This window comes from Nelumbo nucifera, chromosome 2 (genome assembly GCF_055504915.1).
Source record: "Nelumbo nucifera cultivar China Antique chromosome 2, China Antique-T2T, whole genome shotgun sequence".
NCBI lineage: Eukaryota > Viridiplantae > Streptophyta > Magnoliopsida > Proteales > Nelumbonaceae > Nelumbo > Nelumbo nucifera.
Genome location: NC_142650.1, coordinates 65,000,968 through 65,020,997, shown reverse-complemented (window position 1 = coordinate 65,020,997; position 20,030 = coordinate 65,000,968). Strand labels below are relative to the sequence as shown.

Genomic DNA, 20,030 nt, shown 5'->3' with positions numbered 1-20,030 from the left:
GAAACAAAGTGTTGTCTCCCGGTCAAGTGCTGAAGCAGAATACAGGTCCATGGCCAATGGAGTGGCTGAAATCCTATGGCTAAGATCTCTGCTTGAGGAGTTGGGTATTGAGTATGAGAAGCCCCTGATGCTGTACTGTGATAATCAAGCCGCCATTAATATAGCACATAATCTGGTACAGCATGACAGAACCAAACACATTGAAGTTGACCGCCATTTTGTGCATGAGAGGGTCTCATCTCAAGAAGTATGCCTCCCTTACATCACATCCAGTATGCAACTAGCAGACATTCTTACTAAAACCGTATCAAGAAAGAAGCTAGAGGTGGATCTATCCAAGTTGGGAATGATGAACATATACTCCCAACTTGAGGGGGAATGTAGAGAACAGTGATGTGGGCCCCACAGCTGTAGTCCCACTCTGTCCGTAGGGTAGAATGTATCTAGTCACAGCTGTGGTTATTTTGCTGTTCTGTTATTTCTAGTTGCAGTTTTATATTGTTTGTTATTTGTTAGCAATTATGATGTAAACACCAAGGGCAGATATGTCCTTTCATGTAACTAGCATAACCTATATATATTAACTTAAAGTGGCGGCGGCAGAATATTGACATTCTGTTCTTCTCCTCAAAATCTGTGTTCTATTGCTCTTCCATCACTTTTTCTTCTACATCTTCTTCACTTTCTCTTCTCATCGAACCTGAAATCTCTTAGTGATCAAGACTGAATAGCAGTCTTGAAAACCTACACTCCCTTCTCCTTTCTTCGTTTTTTTTCTTCTTTTCTTCTGGTTTGCGAAATCTGGGTTAGAAGTCTGTGACAAACCCAGGTTTTTGCTACAACTTCTAGGGTTTTGGTGGGTTGACCTCTAGTGATAGTGGATAAGTGCAACAATTGGGTGAATAGAGAAAAAAAAGAGTTTTTTTTTTTTTCGTGTGGACTGCTGTCACCATGCATAACAGCTGTGATGGTTGAGTAGGTGCAGTGGTGGTGGTTTGAACCTTCGAATGAGTTGTTTCAAGGGGGATTTTCTGTGTTTTTTTTTTAATCTGCCTGTTCCTAGTATAGTAGTGTTCAAAGTGGCTGAGTGCATGTTTGGGCAAACTCGTGGTGACTGTTAGTGTGCTGGTGTGGTTGTTGAAGAACAGTAGTGCTATGGTTGGAACCTCTTTTTCTTGTGTGTGTGATGGGTAGAACCAGTTTCGCAGACTGCAATGGCATTAGTAGGTGATTCGAGTGGTGACCAGAAATCGAGTGTGATGATCTCTGATTTTTTGAGTGTCCAGATGGCATCCATCAAACTCAATGGTGAAAACTATGTTCCATGGGCCAAGTCGGTGGAAGTGTTTTTGAAGGCTAAGAAGAAAGTGAAACATGTACGAGAGGAGAAACTGAGTGCTGAATCCTCGGGTTTTAGTGATTGGGAGCAAGAGGATGCTCAGATCATGATGTGGTTGTGGAATAGTACCTAAAATCAGTATTAATTTCATGTTTTTAGATACAACAAGGGATATATGGGAACATGCCAAGAAACTCTATTCTGGACAAGACAACACTACAAGGGTTTATCAGCTTTATCAGGAATACTTCAGAGATTGTAGTAGGGAAATCAGACTCTTGAAGAATATTATGCCAGTATGAAAAATCTTTGGAATGAACTTAATGTCTATCATCCCTCAACTCCGGACGTCAAAGTTCAGCAGCAACAAAGGGAACAATTAGATGTTACACGGTTCTTGGTGGGACTCAAAGCAGAATATGAACCTGTCAGAGCACAAATATTGGGGGGATTTGCTCTCCCTACTCTAGAGGAAGTGTTTGCTCGTCTTCACAGAATATCTCTTAGCCCCATAGAGAGTAACATAATTTCTGACAGATCAGCACTTGTTAGCCCTCGAGTGGTTCTTATGGGCACAGAGGAGGTGGCCGTATAGTTAAGGGAGGCCGTGGTAGCCCTATGGGTGGTCGTAGTAGTGGAGGAGGTCATGATTCAGGAGGAGGCCGTGGTAGAGGAAGGGGGAGCACAACTAGGAAGTGCACACATTGTGGGAGAGAAGGGCACACAGTTAACTTCTGCTATGATCTACATGGCCCACAATCCACATGGGCTAATCATGCAGCTGTTGGTGGTAGTGAAGTTAGTGATACTCAACCAGTTGATCCAGTATCTTCTACAGTTACAACTACTTCTGGGAAGGATATGATGAGTATCCCAAGAGAGGAGTATGAGAGATTCCTTCAGGCCACTTCACATTAGAACACTGCCACCCTCGCTCATTCAGGTATAACTTGCCTAGCATCCAAACCCTCACCCTGGATAATTGACTCTGGAGCCTTTGATCACATGACCGGGACTCTAGGTGTGTTTTCCTCTCTTTTACCAATCTCTACATCAAATAATGTTACCTTTGCCAATGGATCTACTTCCCCCATTTACGGTGTTGGTAATGTGACCATAGCATCTCTTTCTTTATCTTCTGTTTTATATGTTCCCAAGTTTCCTTTTAATCTTATGTCTGTTAGTAAACTAACCAAATCCCTCAATTGTTCTATCACATTTTACCCTTCCTCTTATGTTTTTCAGGATCTAACGACGGGGAAGAAGATTGGTGGAGGGCATGAAGCTAGCGAATTGTATTATCTTGATGGGGGTTGATCTACGGTTGCACTTCAAACCTCTTTGAGTCCTCTTCAGTGGCATTATAGACTCGGCCATCCATCTCTTAAAGCTCTCAAGCTTCTTGTTCCGTCATTTAGTCGTCTGTTGTCTTTACAGTGTGAGTCGTGTCAGTATGGGAAAGACCATCGGGTTTCCTTCCATCCTAGAGTTGATAGTTGTATGTTGAGTCCTTTTGAGTTAGTTCATTAAGATGTTTGGGGTCCAATTAAAATTGAATCGTACAATGGTTACAAATATTTTGTTATCTTTGTTGATGACTGTTCAAGAATGACATGGCTTTATTTAATGGAAGAAAGAAGTGAATTATTTTCCATTTTCCAAAAATTTCATGTTGAAGTGTGTACACAATTTGGTGTTTCACTTAAACTTCTTCGTTCTGACAATGGCAGAGAGTATCTTCTTTCTTTATTTCAGAAATACTTGGAACAACATGGTATTATTCATCAGACATCTTGTGCCCACACCCCTCAGCAAAATGGGGTGGCTGAGAGGAAGAACCGACATCTACTTGAAACCGCTCGGTCTCTTCTTCATCATATGAATGTTCTTAAACAGTTCTGAAGTGATGCATTACTTACTGCTTGTTTTCTTATTAATCGCATGCCCACATTCATTCTTGATGGTCGTTTTCCATTCTTTACCTTATATCCCACTTTGTCTCCATATCCCCTGACTCCCAGGATCTTCGGGTGTGTGTACTTTGTTCAGAATCTTGGTCCTAGTTTAGACAAGTTGGATGCTCGCTCCATTAAATGCATCTTCCTTGGCTACTCTAGGACTTAGAAAGGGTATAAATGTTACAATCCTATTACTCGAAAATCCTTTGTTTGTCCTGATGTTACATTTTTTGAATTCGTGCCATACTTCTCGAGTTCTGTTATCTCTCCTTCACTTACAGAGGTTCCTCTTCCTCTTCCGGTTGATACTTCGCTTCCGGTGGTTTCCATTATGCCTGAGTCTCCACCTGTCCCAATGCGGGAGCGTACTGAAAGACCACCAATTCGTCAAGTGTATACTCATTGACAGAGACCAGCACTCCACCATCTTCTACTCCGACGACAGATCCAGCTTCTTCCACAACCGGATTGCCTTCTGATCTTGACATTCCTATTGCATTGCAAAAAGGTAAACGTAGTTGCACGCTACATCCCATATCCAATTATGTTTTTGTATCTAACCTTTCTGCTTCCCATCGCAAGTTTATTACCTTGTTGTCCTCTGCATCCATACCTAAGGATGTTCAGGAGGCTCTTACCTCGCCAGGGTGGCGAAAAGCTACGGAAGAGGAAATCTCTGCTTTTCATCACAATCATACATGGCAACTCACCAATCTTCCCCCAAGTAAGCATGTTGTTGGTTGTAAATGGGTGTATGTTGTTAAGTATTTACTAGATGGGAGAGTGGAACGTCTGAAAGCCCGTTTAGTTGCAAAAGGGTACTCTCAACTTTATGGTGTAGACTATGTTGAAACCTTTTCTCCAGTTGCAAAGATTGGCTTAGTACATGTGTTGATTTCCATAGCTGTTATGCATGATTGGCCTCTATTTCAGCTTGATATTAAAAATGTCTTTCTCCATGGTGATCTCCTAAAGGAAGTGTACATGGAGCAACCACCTGGGTTTGTTGCTCAGGGGGAGGATGGTAAGGTGTGTAAGCTCAAGAAGGCGATCTATGGGCTCAAACAGTCTCCCCGTGCTTGTTTTGGAAAATTTAGTGAAGTAGTGAAGGGGTTTGGAATGAGACAATGTCTGCTTGACCATTCAGTATTTAGCTATGACTCTGTGGCCGGGAAGATCTTGCCATGGCACATATTGCATGTGAACTAGTGTGGTTGAAGAATCTATTGCAAGAAATCGGGTTCTCAATAAGCAAACCCATGAAGCTATACTATGACAACCAAGCTGCAATTCACATCTCATCCAATTCAGTGTTTCACGAGAGAACCAAGCACATAGAGGTAGATTGCCACTTTGTAAGGGAAAAGGTCATCAACGGTGTGATAAGAATAGAGCATGTGAGAACAGGTGATCAATGGGCAAATCTATTCACAAAAGGGTTAAGTTCGGGAAGAGTGAGCTATATATGTAACAAGCTGGGATTATATGATATATACCCTCCAACTTGAGGGGGAGTGTTAAGAGTCGAATAAACAGGGGTAATTTAGTCTTTGTATGTCTCTTACATAGATAGGGGCATTTCTGCCTTTGTATGCCTATTTACTAATTCAAAAATGAATGGTTGACTGTGTAGGACTTTTGACTACTTAGTTCAACACTGTTCTTCTCTCCCTCTCTTCTTTCTTCTTAGTTCGGTTGTATACAAACAGTGACCTTGAAGAGGAAGTATACATGGTGCAACCCCCTGGTTTCCAGGCTCAAGGTAATGAATAGAAAGTGTGTAGGTTAAAAAAATCATTATATGGCCTGAAACAATCATCTAGAGCCTGGTTCAGTAGGTTCCATGTAGCATCTCGGCAAAGAGGATACAAACAGTGTCAATCTGATCACACACTGTTTGTGAAAAGAGGGGAAGGAAGGATTGCGGCACTGATAGTATATGTTGATGATATAGTTATCACTGGTGATTGGAATGATGAAATTCAAAAGTTGAAGAGTTTCCTTGCTACCCAGTTTGAAGTGAAGGATCTAGGTCCTCTAAGGTACTTCCTTGGGATTGAAGTGGCCTGCTCACAAAAGGGTATCTTCACTGAGGATGTGAAACAGTTTCAAAGACTTGTAGGAAGACTGCTATATCTTTCTATGACTCGACCAGGCATTGCTTATGCAGTGGATGTTCTTAGCCAGTTCATGCATGCCCCTAAGACTACCCACCTTGAAGCAGCAGAAAGAGTTCTCAGATATCTTAAGAAGTTCCCAGGTGCAGGCTTGTTGTTTCAAAAGCATGGGCATTTGAAAGTTGAAGTGTATACCGGTGCAGATTGGGCAGGTTCCTTGTATGATTGGAAGTCAACAAGTGGCTATTGTACCTTTATAGGAGGGAACCTAGTTACCTAGAGAAGCAAAAAGCAGATTGTGGTAGATAGGTCTAGTGCTAAAGCTGTATATTGGACAATTCTCATGGAGTCACTGAAATTATGTGGCTAAAGAATTTGTTGAGTGAGTTGGGCTTTCCAGTTGATGGACCTTTGATGGACCTATGACTCTTTACTGTGATAACAAAGTTGCCATAAACATCGCCGCTAATCCTGTGCTGCATGATAGAACTAAGCATATTGAAGTTGACACAAATTTCATCAGAGACAAGGTTGTTACAGGGGAAGTGTGTACTCCCTATGTCAGTTTTGAAGACCAACTTGCAGACATCTTCACAAAAGGGTTACATCACTTGTGACATTATGATTTATGTGACAAGTTGGGCATGACTGATATCTATGTCCCAACATGAGGGGGAGTGTTGAAAGGTTATTATTCTGTATGTTTAGTACCGTAGGGGTACTTTGGTACTTTCATCACCTTTTAATTTTAAGTTGTGTCGCCCTAGTATAAATAATAAAAAGCTGGCACCGTCAGCAACTTTTTGTGACTCCAAATCTCTGTCTTTCTTCTCTCTTCTCTCTTCCTTTCTTCCTTCTTCTTTTCTGCATAACAGGGCATTGGTTTTCATGATGATTTATCCCTCAAGGATGGCTCCTCACAAGGTTCCTATAAGGATTGGCATGAGGAAAGTTGTGGAAAGGGTACCTATGTGGATAGGGTGGCACTTGCTCTCCCCGACGGTGATTGTAGTGGAAATTGTTGTGGCTGGAGACAGCCTTGGCCTTCCGGGCATCTTTTGTTTTGGATGCTTGCGATGCTGATGCTGATGCTGATGCTGGTGTTGGTGCTGATGTTGAGGCTAGCACTGATGCTGGGGTTGCTTTGGTGTAGACTGCTTTGTGATGACTTCCCCACCCTCCTTCATTGATGTTAGGTGTTGATGTGGGGGTCTTCTCTGTTGCTACCTTGGCATTGGCTCTATGAGTGTTTGCTTCTTGGTACAACTACAAGGCTGAAATCTGCTTCCCATGTACCTTGAGGGTTGTTGTCACTGGGATCATGCATGGGGAATGCTCGTCCAAGATGAGTAAGTTGTCGATGTGTGGCATGAGGGCTGCTTCCGCCTATGTGAGGAACTTCATTCCTAGGAAAACCTGAAAAGCATCCAAGGGCACCATAGATAGGTTGTTGTTTCCCTTCCATGGTCCAACTTGGATCTCTATCCGACGAGCCATGGCTTCTATTGCCTTGGCCCCTGAGTTGACAGCCTTGATCCAACCTGTTTGTTTAGTAGTGATCAAGCTGAGTTGTTTCGCCTTGGCAAGGGAGATGAAGTTGTAGGTTGCACCGATGTCTACCAAGGCTTGTGTCGGCCTCCTGTAGAGGGTGATGTTCATATATTTCAGCCCCTTGCGGGCTTTGCTAGGCCGTTTAGCTATTATGGCCTCTTTCTTGACCATGGCATTTATGAGTTGTAGGGCGCCTACCCTAGGTGCCTGTGTGGGTTTCTCCTCATCACTCTCTTCATCATCACTGAGCTTCGCGATGAGGGCATTAACCTTCTTCTGCATGGGGCATTAATTTGTCCAATGCATTTCATTGTAGATGAAGCATGGTGAAGGAGGTGTGGTGGGTCTCTCCTATTGTACTGGTAACGTTGGGAGTTATAAGGTCCTTATGGCTTCTTCCCTTGTTGCCAATTGATTGGCTTGTTGGAGGATGGTTGTTTTTCTCGAGTGGAAGTTGACTGCAAGCCTCCCCCACTCAAGCTAGTGGTATGTGGGTTGTGTGGCTGGTTGTCTACTTCATCAAGCTTCTTTAGATCAACAAGTTGCTTGGCCACCGCCATGGCTATTGCTAGGTTCTTTACCCTTCGCCGTTGAAGTTCAAGCTCAGCCCATGGTTTGAGAGCATCCATGAAGTTGAACAAGAGGTCCTTGTCAAACATGTCAGAGATCTCAACTGTCAAGGCTAAGAATTCTTGGGCGTAGTCATGCAACGGGTCCTTGTGCTTCAAGTTTTTCATCTTTCTTCGTGCAAGATGAAAAACTATTGCTTGATCTCTCGCTTGAAGTTGGCCCAAGTTATGAGGGTATGTGTGCCCCGTTCAATGTCCTGACAACAAGGTTTGAAATTTCGACCTTAAACCGACCCCTCTAAACCAAATTTGAAAAAAACTAAAAAAAAAAATAAAAAAGAAGCTATCGATATTGCCCGATACATCTCTACTGGCGTATCGGGCGTATCGATATTTTGAACCTTGCTTGACAACACCTATGCCACCATAACATTGCAATATCATTTAAATACATTGCAGCCGTACATACCTGAATTTGGTCATCATGGATGCCAGTCGTAAAGACATATTGTTCAAGTTGCCACAAGAAGTTTTCAAGCTCTCGTGCATCCTGAGCACCCAAGTGTGGTGTCGGTTGTCGTATTTTGATGTGTGTGGTTGGAGCAGATGAGGCATTAGCAAAATTCGCCATTGCCCTTTTTAGGAGTGTCAGCTCACCCCTCATCTCATCCAATTGTGCTTGGAAACCATCCAGCATGCCTTGAAGGATGCTTTGGGAAGAGTTGGCTTGTGAATGTTGTAAGGTGTCGTGGATATCTCTAAGGGCTCCATTGAAGCGGCTTTCTAGCTCCACCACGACATTCTCGACAGTCTCCATGTTGAGGTGGAGTTCATTAACCTGGTCTCGGGTTTCACCAATAGTTGCCTTGCAACGCAAGATGCGCATGTCAATGCTCGCCAATTGATCAACGGATTTGTCCCGCTTGGTTGTTTTGGTTGTGCGGCCCTTTGGGACTTGATTTTTTGATGGATCGTCGATTGGTGCCTTGTTAGTAGGGGTGTAAATGGATCGAATTCGAATCGGATCAGGCAATATCCGAATTTGATTCGATATCCGACGGATATTGAAAATTAATATCCGAATTTGAATCCGATTAAATATTCGAATATTCGATTCGAATTCGATTAATTAGTTATTTTAGATAATTAATAAATATATAAAATAAATATTTTATTGATATAAAGTATATAAATATATAAATTATTTATATAACTTAATTATTATATATAAATTATATAAATATTTTATACATTATATATAAAAATTAAATAATTGGTCGAAATTCGGATATTTATCGAATCAAATCAGGTCATATCCGAATTTGAATCCGATTAATTATTTGGTATGAATAGGATATCCGAATTCGATCGATTAGATATTCGAATTATCTGAATTCGATTTGATTATGTCGAATATCGAATTCAAAATTGGATTTTCGAATACCGTTACCCCTACTTGTTAGTGTCATGGGCGTGAGATAGCCCATGAAGTCTGTCATCAGTGATGTTGCGGTTGCTCTTCATTGTTTGTGCTGAATGTGGGTTGATTGACAGGGTCCAATCTGTGGAGGAGCTCCTGCTCTGATACCAACTACCATGGTGATAGTCGTTGGGGCCCCGTACGGCACTCAAATGCGTTGAGTAAGCCTAAGCGACAAGCAACAACACAAGAAAGGCAACAAGATGGCAGACGAATTAGTCGAAAGACACTTTGTATTGCATTAAATGATGGTGAACACAAGCACACAAGTTTGTGTCAAAGAGGACCTCATGCTTAACCTTTACACGGTATTGGCACTACTTAACTACCTACCTCCCCTCAAAGAGTAGCTTAAGCTTTTGGTGCTTTGACAAAAGGATACATCAAAATGTTGAAAAATCATACTAGTAATTACAGTAATGCCATTAGTATTCTCCCTTTACAAAATACATGTGTAGCCCCACCCAAGACACACTTGATGGCACTTTGATGGTGTGTCGTGAGCACGGTGATGGCACTTGAAGGCACAGTGAAGTGGTCACTTGTGATAACGTGACATTTGAACATATTCAATGATGTGTGTTCCATGTGATGGCATTTTGGATGCCATGTGGCACCATATATGGATGCCACATGGCATTTGAATGTAGTCAATGATGTATGTCCCACATGGTAGCATACATGGATACCACATGGCATTTGAACATAGTAACAAATGTATGCCATAAGTCATTTAAGCATAAGTCAATGACAAGTGTATGCCATGTGGTGGCATATATGGATGTCATGTGGCACTTGTATGTAATTAATGACATGCTTGTGCCATGTGGTAGCATATATAGATGCCACATGGCAGCATTATGGATGCTATGGGGCATTTGAAGGTATTTAATGACATGTATATGACACATGGTGGCATATGCATATTCTGTGTGGCATTCACACATCTACAACATCTTGTATCCAAATGCCATTATTTACTTCTACTTTGAAAAATATGTTTTTGAAAATTTTTATTCAAATGGTTTTCGAAGTATTTCTTACGTCTTTTTCTTATTTTCTCTATTAATCTAAGAGGTTTAAGTGAAAATACATTAGGAAAGAAATAAATAGATTGAAAGTTTCATATACTTGCATTTTTGAGTGCTTGAATATGTTTCATATGTTGAAATAGTAGGCTTTTTAAAACATTCAGTTTTAAGTTTAAGTATGCATTTTTAATTAATATTATTTTATTTTATTTTTTTGCATTTTTGTACAGTTTTTGAAAACTTTACACCTTCAAAAAGATGCACACCTTGCCTTGTGCCTTCCACTTCTAAAACACTGAACACTTCCAATTTTGAAATGGAAATTATTTCACTACTTTTTTCAATTATCCCATTTGTTATCTCCATGAAAAGAATATTTTACTTTCTCAAGAAAGGAAAAGAAAAGATAGAAAAGAATATTTGAAGAAAAGTTAATGTTGGGGTCCTGCGAAGCCATGTTGGAAATGATGTCCCTCTAACTGGTTGGTCCAGGGATATGCTCCTTTCAAATGTCTTGAAGTTTATTCTTGTTGGTCAAACGTTTCAAAGTCTGAAAGTGGAATAATGTATAATATTGTCCAATTTTAAAATGGGAGTGGGATCATTCATGAAAAGTGCTTTGGTTTGACCTATGATTTTGTCTATATGTCCTATTCAGTATGTTGTTCAGTGGGTATAGTACCAAGACACTACCTTCCATGGTGGTCTGGTGGGGCTTCCAATGATATATTTCTTCCTCTATTGATGATTATCTAAACACGGAAGCTACTTCGGCTGTTGTCTTTTCCTATGTAATATATATTTTTTCTGTTCCAGGAAAAATTTCTGTTGTTGGCAATGAATATGATAAGCTGCAGCATGATGGTGGAAAGCCAAAGAATCAAGGTGAAAGTGAAACCATACCAGCACCACCACCACGCAAAAACCATCCTGATTGAAGAGAGAAACAAGTTCCTATTGTTGCCAGAGCTGAAGCGGATGACATATTTGTGGGGGGATGGCAGTGACTATGCTGTTCCTAGTAAAGGCATGAGCCAGAGTCCATTTCAGAAGATATGGAAGAGTCTCCTAGGAATAGGGGAAGGATGTCATCATATTTCAGTGAACCTGGTTATGGCCCAGTCCCACTTTCCAAACCCACACAAGATTGGCAACAAACGGTGAGTTCGTTATTCTGTTTATTTAATAATCATTATTGTCAAGGACTTGGTTTCCTTGTTCCAAATTTTTGGAAACCAAGGCTTGTTTTGTGATGTTTCTTTTTCCTTCCTTTTTTTTTGGGGTGGGGGTGGGGGAGGGGGGTTGATTTTTGAATATTAAATTTCCTAACCCTTGTGGGATGGTTGGGTTTAGGTCATTATTATTTGGCCAAAGTACACCTTGAGTGAATTATTTGATTTTATTCATTTTAACATATTTGTTTGCAGAATGGATATGATGCTGTTCAGGCACAAGTAATTGCAGGTGGATACCCAGTAGAGTGCCAGGACTATCAGCACACTGAACAATTAGCTTATTCTGAACAATATCTTCAGCAAAACTTGCCAATCTATGATGTTCAGGCAAGGTTGAATATTCCTCAAGATCCACGTTTCATGACTCAAGAAGAGGATTGCAGCCTTGGGTCTGTTTGCAAGAGAGATGATCAGAAGCTTGAGCAATTAAGAGAGAAGGATGCTCAGGAGAAAGATCCAAATTTCATATCTGAGATTTACTCTGAATGCTACACTGGGTATCAAAAGTACAACCGTGAAGTTGTCGACAGTGATGAAGATGACTTGTCAAAAATGGATATGGGCAACTGGGTAAAGACATATCCTTCTAGCATAATATTGTTTGAAGATACAAAGAGCATGTTTGATTCTTTTGTCCAAATAATGCTATTTTCATTCTGCTTTGAATTGCATGCATGGACTCCTTCAAGATATATTATGTGCACTAAAGGAAATTTGATAGAGTAGCATTTCTAATTTCATAGTTGGTTCAATGATTTTATTGAAGCGTAACACTATTTCTTTCTTCTCTATCCTTGAAATAATCTTGAAATATCTCTTCACAGTGGATATGCTTTGATGCTTATAATTAGGGGAATTTATGAAAACCATGGCTGAATATTTCTTGAGTTAAACTTTTGAACAGGTGAAGGGTTGTCTTCATTGGTGGGATTTTGAGACAGAGGAATGGGCAGCATACAATGAGCAGAAGGAAGCATTGCCTAAAGCAGCATTCTAGTTTGGTGTGAACATGCAAGATGGTAGGAAGACACGGAAGCAAAACAAGGACCAAAACCACCAATGAGCTGCACAAGATTAACAAGATCCTTGCAAGGAAGAAAATGGAGAAGGGTGAGATCCATGATGATGGCGAGCAGTACAATGATGTGCAACCTGGGAAGAAGCTTCAGATATGAGGTCAGGATCACGTTGGCTGAGCTTTTGTAATGTTTTATCGAAGATATTCATATGTGCTACTTGATTGCACAAGATGGAGAACGGTAAGTATGATAATCATGTGCTATCCAGTAAGAAGCTTCCTATACGAATCATCTGTAACTTTCCAGTGTTTTGCTGAGTGGAACCCAATTCTTTTGTGAATAAACCAACTTTTGTCTGGTGCAATTATTGAGAATTCTAGAATTCAACCCTCACAAAGTTTGATTTTGCAGATTTCTCTCAGGAAATATGATATTTCTGTTTGGCTATTTTCTCCCTGGCTTATGGAGAGTTTGTAATGTGCTGAGATGCAAGAATTCATAATGGTTTAAATGAGAGTTGTCTCCTGCAGCCTTCACGACTGAAGATGGCTTTGTTAGCAGGCAAGTAACTAAGCAACAATTTACTATGGGGTACCTGTTGTGTGCAAGGCAGATACGAGATGATCAATGTTAGAAGGAAATCATGTAGCATTCCTTTTAACTCATCAGCTTTTATATGGTTGACCGAATAAAAAGGAAGAAAAGATAGCAACCAAATAGTAGAAAACTTGTAAGTTGTAACCGTCCAAGATAAGGGCATAGGGTGTTGGTTATTTTGGATGAATGGGTGAATGGTAATTCCCATTATGTTTTCAAATTATTTCATTGAATGGGTGAATAGTATCTTAACATTTAATCCAACAAATTACGTTTCTATGTTCAGTAATGGCTTTTTGAAGTTCTATAATCTTTAATATGGTTCTTTGATGGACGTGGAGATCTTCAGCATTCAAGGAGTTTCATGAAAGTGATTTCTCAGTTCATCATCTTCGCCATAGATGAAATGTAACAATGTTTTGATTTGTCTTTTGATGAATGAATAGTGCTTTCCCATTTCAGTAATGTAGGTGTCTCAAAAAACATTATAATTTTTCAGCCAATATTCTTTCATGGTTCTGTTTTTGAGAACTTTCCTTCCATAGGATTTTATGAAGATGGGGGGCGGGGGGGGGCGGGTAAAAAAAAACAGTTTTTGAAACTTAAAATTTGGAGATAATCACCTTGCATTTTTTGAAACTAAGGCACTTAGTTAGATTGATGGTGTTATATTAATGTTTTTCTTTTCTTTTTGAAAATTTTGTGCCCTGGGGGTGTGAGTAGGGAGCGTATATCAAATCCTATTAACAGAAGAATATATACACTTGTTGCAGAACATTTTTTTTTTGGGTAGGGTGGGGATGTCACGTCCTTTCCATCCTACACTCTCCACACTTTTCAATGGAATATTTAGGGGTTGTTCACTAAATATTCGATAAAAAAAAAACAGTTTTTGATAAAATTTGGAGATAATCACCTTGCATTTTCTGAAACTAAGGCACTTAGTTAGATTGACGGTGTTATATTAATGTTTTTCTTTTCTTTTTGAAAATTTTGTGCCCTGGGGGTGTGAGTAGGGAGCGTATATCAAATCCTATTAACAGAAGAATCTATATACACTTGTTGCAGAACATATTTTTTTGGGTAGGGTGGGGATGTCACGTCCTTTCCATCCTACACTTTCCACACTTTTCAATGGAATATTTAGGGGTTGTTCACTAATGTGTATGGTTTTGTTTTTCAATATTTTTGCTGATGTGGCAATCAATTTGGTTTTAAAAAATAAATGTGTTAAATGCCAAAAATAATAAACAGGCTTTAAATGCTTTACCACTTGATACAAAAAAAAAAAACGCTTGCCTTTGTTTTTGGATTTCCTGTAAAGAAAAGGATTTATTTTTTGGTTTCATATAAGGGCAACTTTTTGTCTTTAATATCAATAAAAAATATTATTTTTATATAATAATTAAAATAGGATAGCTTTTTAGCAATAATATCAAAAAAGGACACTTGCTCGTCTTCCTCCTCTCCCTCTGTATTCGTGGTAGTTTAAAGTCGCCAGCGACAACTATGACCGGAAGAGCAGTGGACAGTCGTCTCTGAGAAGTGAGAACTCAGAAGTAGAGCTCTATGGCCATGGTGGATGAGACAACAAAGACCCGAAATAATGCTAGGCTGGCCATACTGGAGCTCGCCAACATGATCAGCATCCTAATGTCCCTCAATGCCATCATCCGCCTCAAGGTCCCCAACACCATCTGGCAAGGTGGTTCCAGGATCCCTCTCTCCACCTTCGAGATCCTAGCACGTGTCCTCCCAACCGGTCCGAATGCTCATTAGCTACGACGTCTTCTCAAGCACATCACCAATGGCTACTCGGAGTGCAAGTACTCCCTAACGAAGGTGTGGCCCATCTTGCACGAGGTGATGGTGGACCCAAAAGAGGAGCCGTTCATGAAGGCGAAAGGTGAGCCGACGTATTTGTACTACGGAGACAAGTCGGAGATGAACGAGCTAGTGTACAAGGCCATGTTGGGGGTATTCATGCCGTTCATGAAGGCAATTTTGGAGGGCTATGGGGTGGAGCGCCTGGTGGATGTGGGTGGAAGCGTCGGAGATTGCCGCAGAAGCACTGAAGATTTGTATTCACATGAATATAGAGGCAGAGGAGAATAAGAGTGTCCTTTCTTGATATTTTTTCAAAAAAGAAAAAACTATCATATTTTAGTTATTATATAAAAATGTTATTTTTTATTGATATTAAGGGCAAAAAGTTGCCCTTATCTACAAGAAACCCTTTATTTTTTAATTGAGGGCCCTTCTAGAGAGCAATTTCAAATTTCAAGCCCATTTGTAGGAATAAAAAACACGAAATAAAAGAACTGATTGGATTTTAATAATAAACTAGCGGGGATCCATGCAATGCACAAGATTTGGTAAAAAAAGTGAAATAATGCATTTATAAATACTTTTAATTAAATACTATAATTAATAATGTTAATTAATTAATACTGTATTTTTTAAAATAATGTCAATTATTAAAAATTAAGAATAATAATGCAATTGTAAATACTTCTAATTAAATCATTTATAGCTTGTAATTTTCTGCTATTTATAACATAATAGATATCACTAATGTATTTTACATTAAGCTTTCAAAGGCCAGAACCAACTTGAATGAAGAGTTTCTTGGTGGAAAGTGCGCCTGAAAACCAACCTGAAATGGAGAAGAGTTACCGAAGTCGCATTTCAAAATCCAAGGAAGAAGAAAAACGAAAGACAAAGAAAAACCACCCTAAAATGAAAAAACGATGCATTTCAAAAGAAAAACGAAAAACAAAGAAGAATAAAACTTATCTCTCCAATTTACTATAAGATGAAAAACAGAAAACAAAGAAAAAATTACTAACCTAAAACTTATCTCCAACATTCTCATTACCAATCTATAAAACTCATCAAAACTTTATTTCCAACGTACTTGAAACTATTGAAATATGATTATCTCCAAAGTTGTCACAGAGTTTACTTTCTGTGAACACAATACAGAATGATAAAAAACTAAAGAACGATACAGAGTTTACTTTCAAAAAATAGGATTTAACACTCCAGAAAAATAGAAAACATAATCTAAAATATACCTAATATGTGTTCGTTGAAGAACAATAAAAAACTGGAGGATGTGGCTTTATTCTTCTGTGTTCACCAATCTCAGATTTTTAATGTCTGAGGTGGCTTTATAACTTTGAGTGAGATGCATTGGAAGATAGAGAAGAGTTTGGAATATCCTTGAAATAAAAGCCTGTGGTAGGAGATGCATTGGAAGCCCACACGCCTCCTGCAAAACATCTCACTGCAAACTCATTTTATTGGTTTAAGTGATATTATGTAGATTAAGAAAATAGAAAATTCAAAATTCTGAGAAATTAGGAAAAGGGTGGGAGAGAAAGGAGAGACATGTTGACATGGCAGATCCCTAACTTCATATCCTAAACCATTTATCTTCTCATCTTCCTTATCGACCACACGCTTGATCCTGCCTCTACCTTATTTAGATCTCTGGTGACTAGTAGACATCCTAGAACCTTTGGCTAGAACCCAAAGATTATAGCTTCTTCGGAGATATCATTGGACTAAAACCCCAGTTAGACAACTTAGACACCTATCGATTTTACCATGGCTAGAACCCTTGAGCCAAGGTCGTAGTCGCGTTGTAGGCCGAAGAGAGTGAAGGCCGTGAAAGTTGACTGACCGCATTTGGTGAAGTAAAAGGATAAGATGAAGAAGTTATTTCGGTCCTCCTCTAGTACCTTGGAAGACTTTGGTGAGTGTAATAGCAGCACGTCCTTGCAGCACGTCCTTAGCCACGTCCTTAGCCAAGTCCATATCTATAAAAAATATGGAAGCAGTAAATTATGATAATATAGAAAAATCCTTGCACAACTGGACCATCCCAAAGATTGCACCATCTGAGATATATAAAAAAGGAATATTCAGTTTAAAAACATATTAGAATATTAGAACTATAGAAAGAACAATTGCCCTAGGAAACGAAGCAGAAAGCTTCTCCCTAGTAGATAAGAAGATAATAGAAACTTATAAGAAAAGAAGTAACTGTAATTTTATACATTTTGGCTTAATACAAGTCACCATTAAACCATTGACCAGAACAGGTCTATAGATAGTAGCTCTAGTTTGTCTGACCGATTCAAGACATAATAGATCCAGTGACTCCTTATTAGGAGTAATAGAAGGAAGCCTCCATCAAGGGCCAATTTATTTCAATGCTCGTCCAAATTTTTTTGTATCACTAACAGATCCGGGTATCCATGAAGCCTTAACCCTTAGGATTCAGACCCAAGGTTTCGATATGAAACCAGGATCCAAAAATATAGCATTGGTATATAGGGTCTACTTTAAGACCATGAATACTATCTGTCATAATACTAGGATCACAGGAAGTAGGGAAATGACTGCCCTCTTCTTGACCAACGCTAGGAATAATGTTACGATTCCTAGGCAGATTACTTGGAATGAAATGAAGATGCCGGAAAGTTGGTCACTTGCTAAAGTAGAGCCCCCGAGTCCTATCGAATCCACTAAACTAGCTTCTATAATTAATGAACAAGATGGGTCTATAGAACTTAGGTTTAGAAGAGCTTCGACCTCCTCATGACCTTCGTATGCCGAATCAATGGATATAAGGTCTAGAAGAGACGTCGATTTAATGGACACTAGTTCTAGGAGATCGGTAGACCTGACACGACCTCCCCCAGGAATTATTTATGCCACTTATGAGACACCCATAACCAATAGTTCACCATCGGACTATTATACAGTCCGAAGAGAAAACCCATCGATAAAGTCTTATGAGCCTACAGAGGCAGACTTTGAGATTAATGTGATAGAAACAGAAGATGAGTTCCAAATAGATAAAGACCTTATTAGGTTAGATTTTAACTCACAACCTTTAAAGAAAATGTGGTTTTTCAAGAAATTTACCAAGGAAGAAAGAGATCGTATCAAAGAAGCATGGTACGATGACATGATGGAAGTTAAGGAGAATATCCCCTTTAGGATTGGTTTGTGAAACAAAACCAGTTCCTACAACCTCCCACTAAGGAGTTAGAATTATGTGTTACAGAAAAGTTGTTTAAAGCTTGGAAGATAGCAGCAACTAGAAAGATTGTGGAATCTATACATCCACCCTTAGAAGCACTAAAAATAGGGAAGGACAATCTAATAGCTAGCCCCATAAAAAATTCAACAATAATAAAAGAATATGAGAAAATTGAGCCAGAACATTGTTCTCAAATAATAGAACAGAACAATTACACGAACATATGCTTAAATGTCTTAGGAAAACAAACTAACAGAATAGAATCTTTATTAAGCTCACTAGAAGTCTCTAAATCCAGAGCAATAATCAAAAAGGAAAGACCAATGGCGATTATGCCAAGTTTTCCTGAAAATATGAAAATTAAAACAAACCCAATAGATCTATCAAAAATAAGTTATCAAGAATTATCGGCAAGATTAATATCCCCCTCAATCTGGGAAAAGGGAGAAACTTCTAAATCTAGTAAAGGCAAGAGAGTCTAGATCAAAAAATCTCTTGGGAGAAGATTCAAATAATGAATCCATGGCAGGAAACAAATCCATCCAAAATTTGGAGATAAATAAACCTTCCTATCAGAGTAAAAAGCCTTATTACTCTAGGCACACCCTAGTGGATCTTCTATTCGAAGAGCCAATGAAATCTCAAGTCGGGTATAATTGGAATACCTTCTATGAATGGAACCTAAATGGGAAATCTGAATATCAGATTCATGACATAATAGCACACATGACCATGTATGCTTGTGCCAACAAATTGGCTAGTAATGATGAAAAGGTGATAGCCACTGTTATCACTAAATCCTTCATAAGACAATTAAAATGTTGGTGGAATAATTATCTTACAGAAAGAGAAAAAGACTACATCCTTAATGCAGTAAAAAGAGATGAAGATGGAAAAAGAATCCTCATTCAAGGATCCCTAGTATCCGATGTAGTTATGACCTTAATCCTAAACATCCTAAGTCAGTTCATAGGAAATTCATCAAATATGTGGGAAAGAATATGAGAACAATTGATAAACCTTAGATGTAAAACCCTATCTGATTTTAGATGGTACAAAAATGTATTTCTATCCAAAGTACATAGATTAACAAATTCTAAACAAGATTTCTAGAAAGAACAATTTATTTCGGGTCTCCCGCCAGTATTTGCGGAAAATGTTAGAAATTACCTTAGGCAAATAAGAGGTGGTAGAATCCTGAACTCCAATTACTCTTACGGCTACTTAATCCAAATAGTGAATCAAATAGGATTGGAAGTATGTAATGACATGAAACTAAAGAGACAAGTTAAAAAAGAAAAATTTAATTCTAAAAGAGAATTAGGAGATTTTTGCTACCAATTTGGAATGGTTCCTAAACCTCCCGCTTCGCGGATGGTTCAAAAGAAAAAGAAAATAAACTTCTACAAAAGGGAAAAGAAGCCCCATAAGAACCCTAAAAGGTTTTCTAAAATCAGAAAACCAACAACCCCAACTTGTTTTAAATGTGGAAAAATAGGCCACTATGCTAATAAATGCTTTAAAAATAAAACCACCACTAAGAAACTTAATGAGCTGGAAGAAGAAGAAGGTGAGCCAGAGGCCTCAACAAGAGAATCTTCTACCTCTTCAGAAGAATGCTGTGTTAATGACATATGCACCTGCAAAAGTGAAACAGATACTTTTGGAGAAGAGTCAGGAGAACTTAACGTATTAACCTTGGAGGAAGAATATCTTTTAGAGATACTTAATGAAATTCCTAATGAGGAATGAAAGAAAAAAAATATTTGCTAATAGCTCTACAAGATAGAACTGAAAAGGCCAACAAGGAGAAACCAGGACAGCTATTGGATTAAAAGAATATAATTTCTTATAGAGAATTGATTAGAAGGTCTCAATTAGAGACTTCCCGACCTCCTACCATACAGGATTTATGGGAAGAAGTCAATCTACTAAAAAGAGAGCTAAAAACCCTCAAATTAAGGGTTGACCAATTGGAAGCCGAAAAATTCTGGAGAAATCATCAGAACAGGTTTCCGTTGAGTTTGTCGGAAACGATGAAGAGTTCATATACTCTATAGAAGAAGTTAAATACCAAA

The 20,030-nt window shown here is 38.9% G+C and overlaps 1 protein-coding gene and 1 long non-coding RNA gene across 4 annotated transcripts in view; one reads left to right on the top strand and one right to left on the bottom strand.

Annotated features, from left to right (window-relative positions):
- LOC104607728 (suppressor of mec-8 and unc-52 protein homolog 2-like) overlaps positions 1-13,262 on the top strand; it is a 41,585-nt gene extending 28,323 nt beyond the window's left edge. The window contains exons 4-7 of one of the 3 annotated variants that reach the window (XR_016082046.1): positions 10,862-11,205; positions 11,473-11,850; positions 12,185-12,456; positions 12,711-13,259. Coding sequence is in view for 1 of the 3 variants with exons in the window: in XM_088897089.1 (XP_088753215.1) it covers positions 11,101-11,205; positions 11,473-11,850; positions 12,185-12,277 (576 nt within the window). In the remaining 2 variants the exon portion in view is untranslated. Of the gene's footprint in view, positions 1-10,861; positions 11,206-11,472; positions 11,851-12,184 lie in introns of all 3 variants that reach the window. The other 2 variants (XR_016082045.1, XM_088897089.1) reach the window with 2 other exon arrangements.
- A 1,025-nt stretch (positions 13,263-14,287) lies between these two features.
- Positions 14,288-19,783, bottom strand: LOC148802285 (uncharacterized). The gene is made up of 3 exons (XR_016082813.1): positions 19,557-19,783; positions 15,974-16,720; positions 14,288-15,552 (listed from the first exon to the last, which is right to left on the bottom strand). It is a non-coding gene; the product is annotated as an uncharacterized LOC148802285 (long non-coding RNA).
- Between the last annotated feature and the right edge of the window lie 247 nt (positions 19,784-20,030).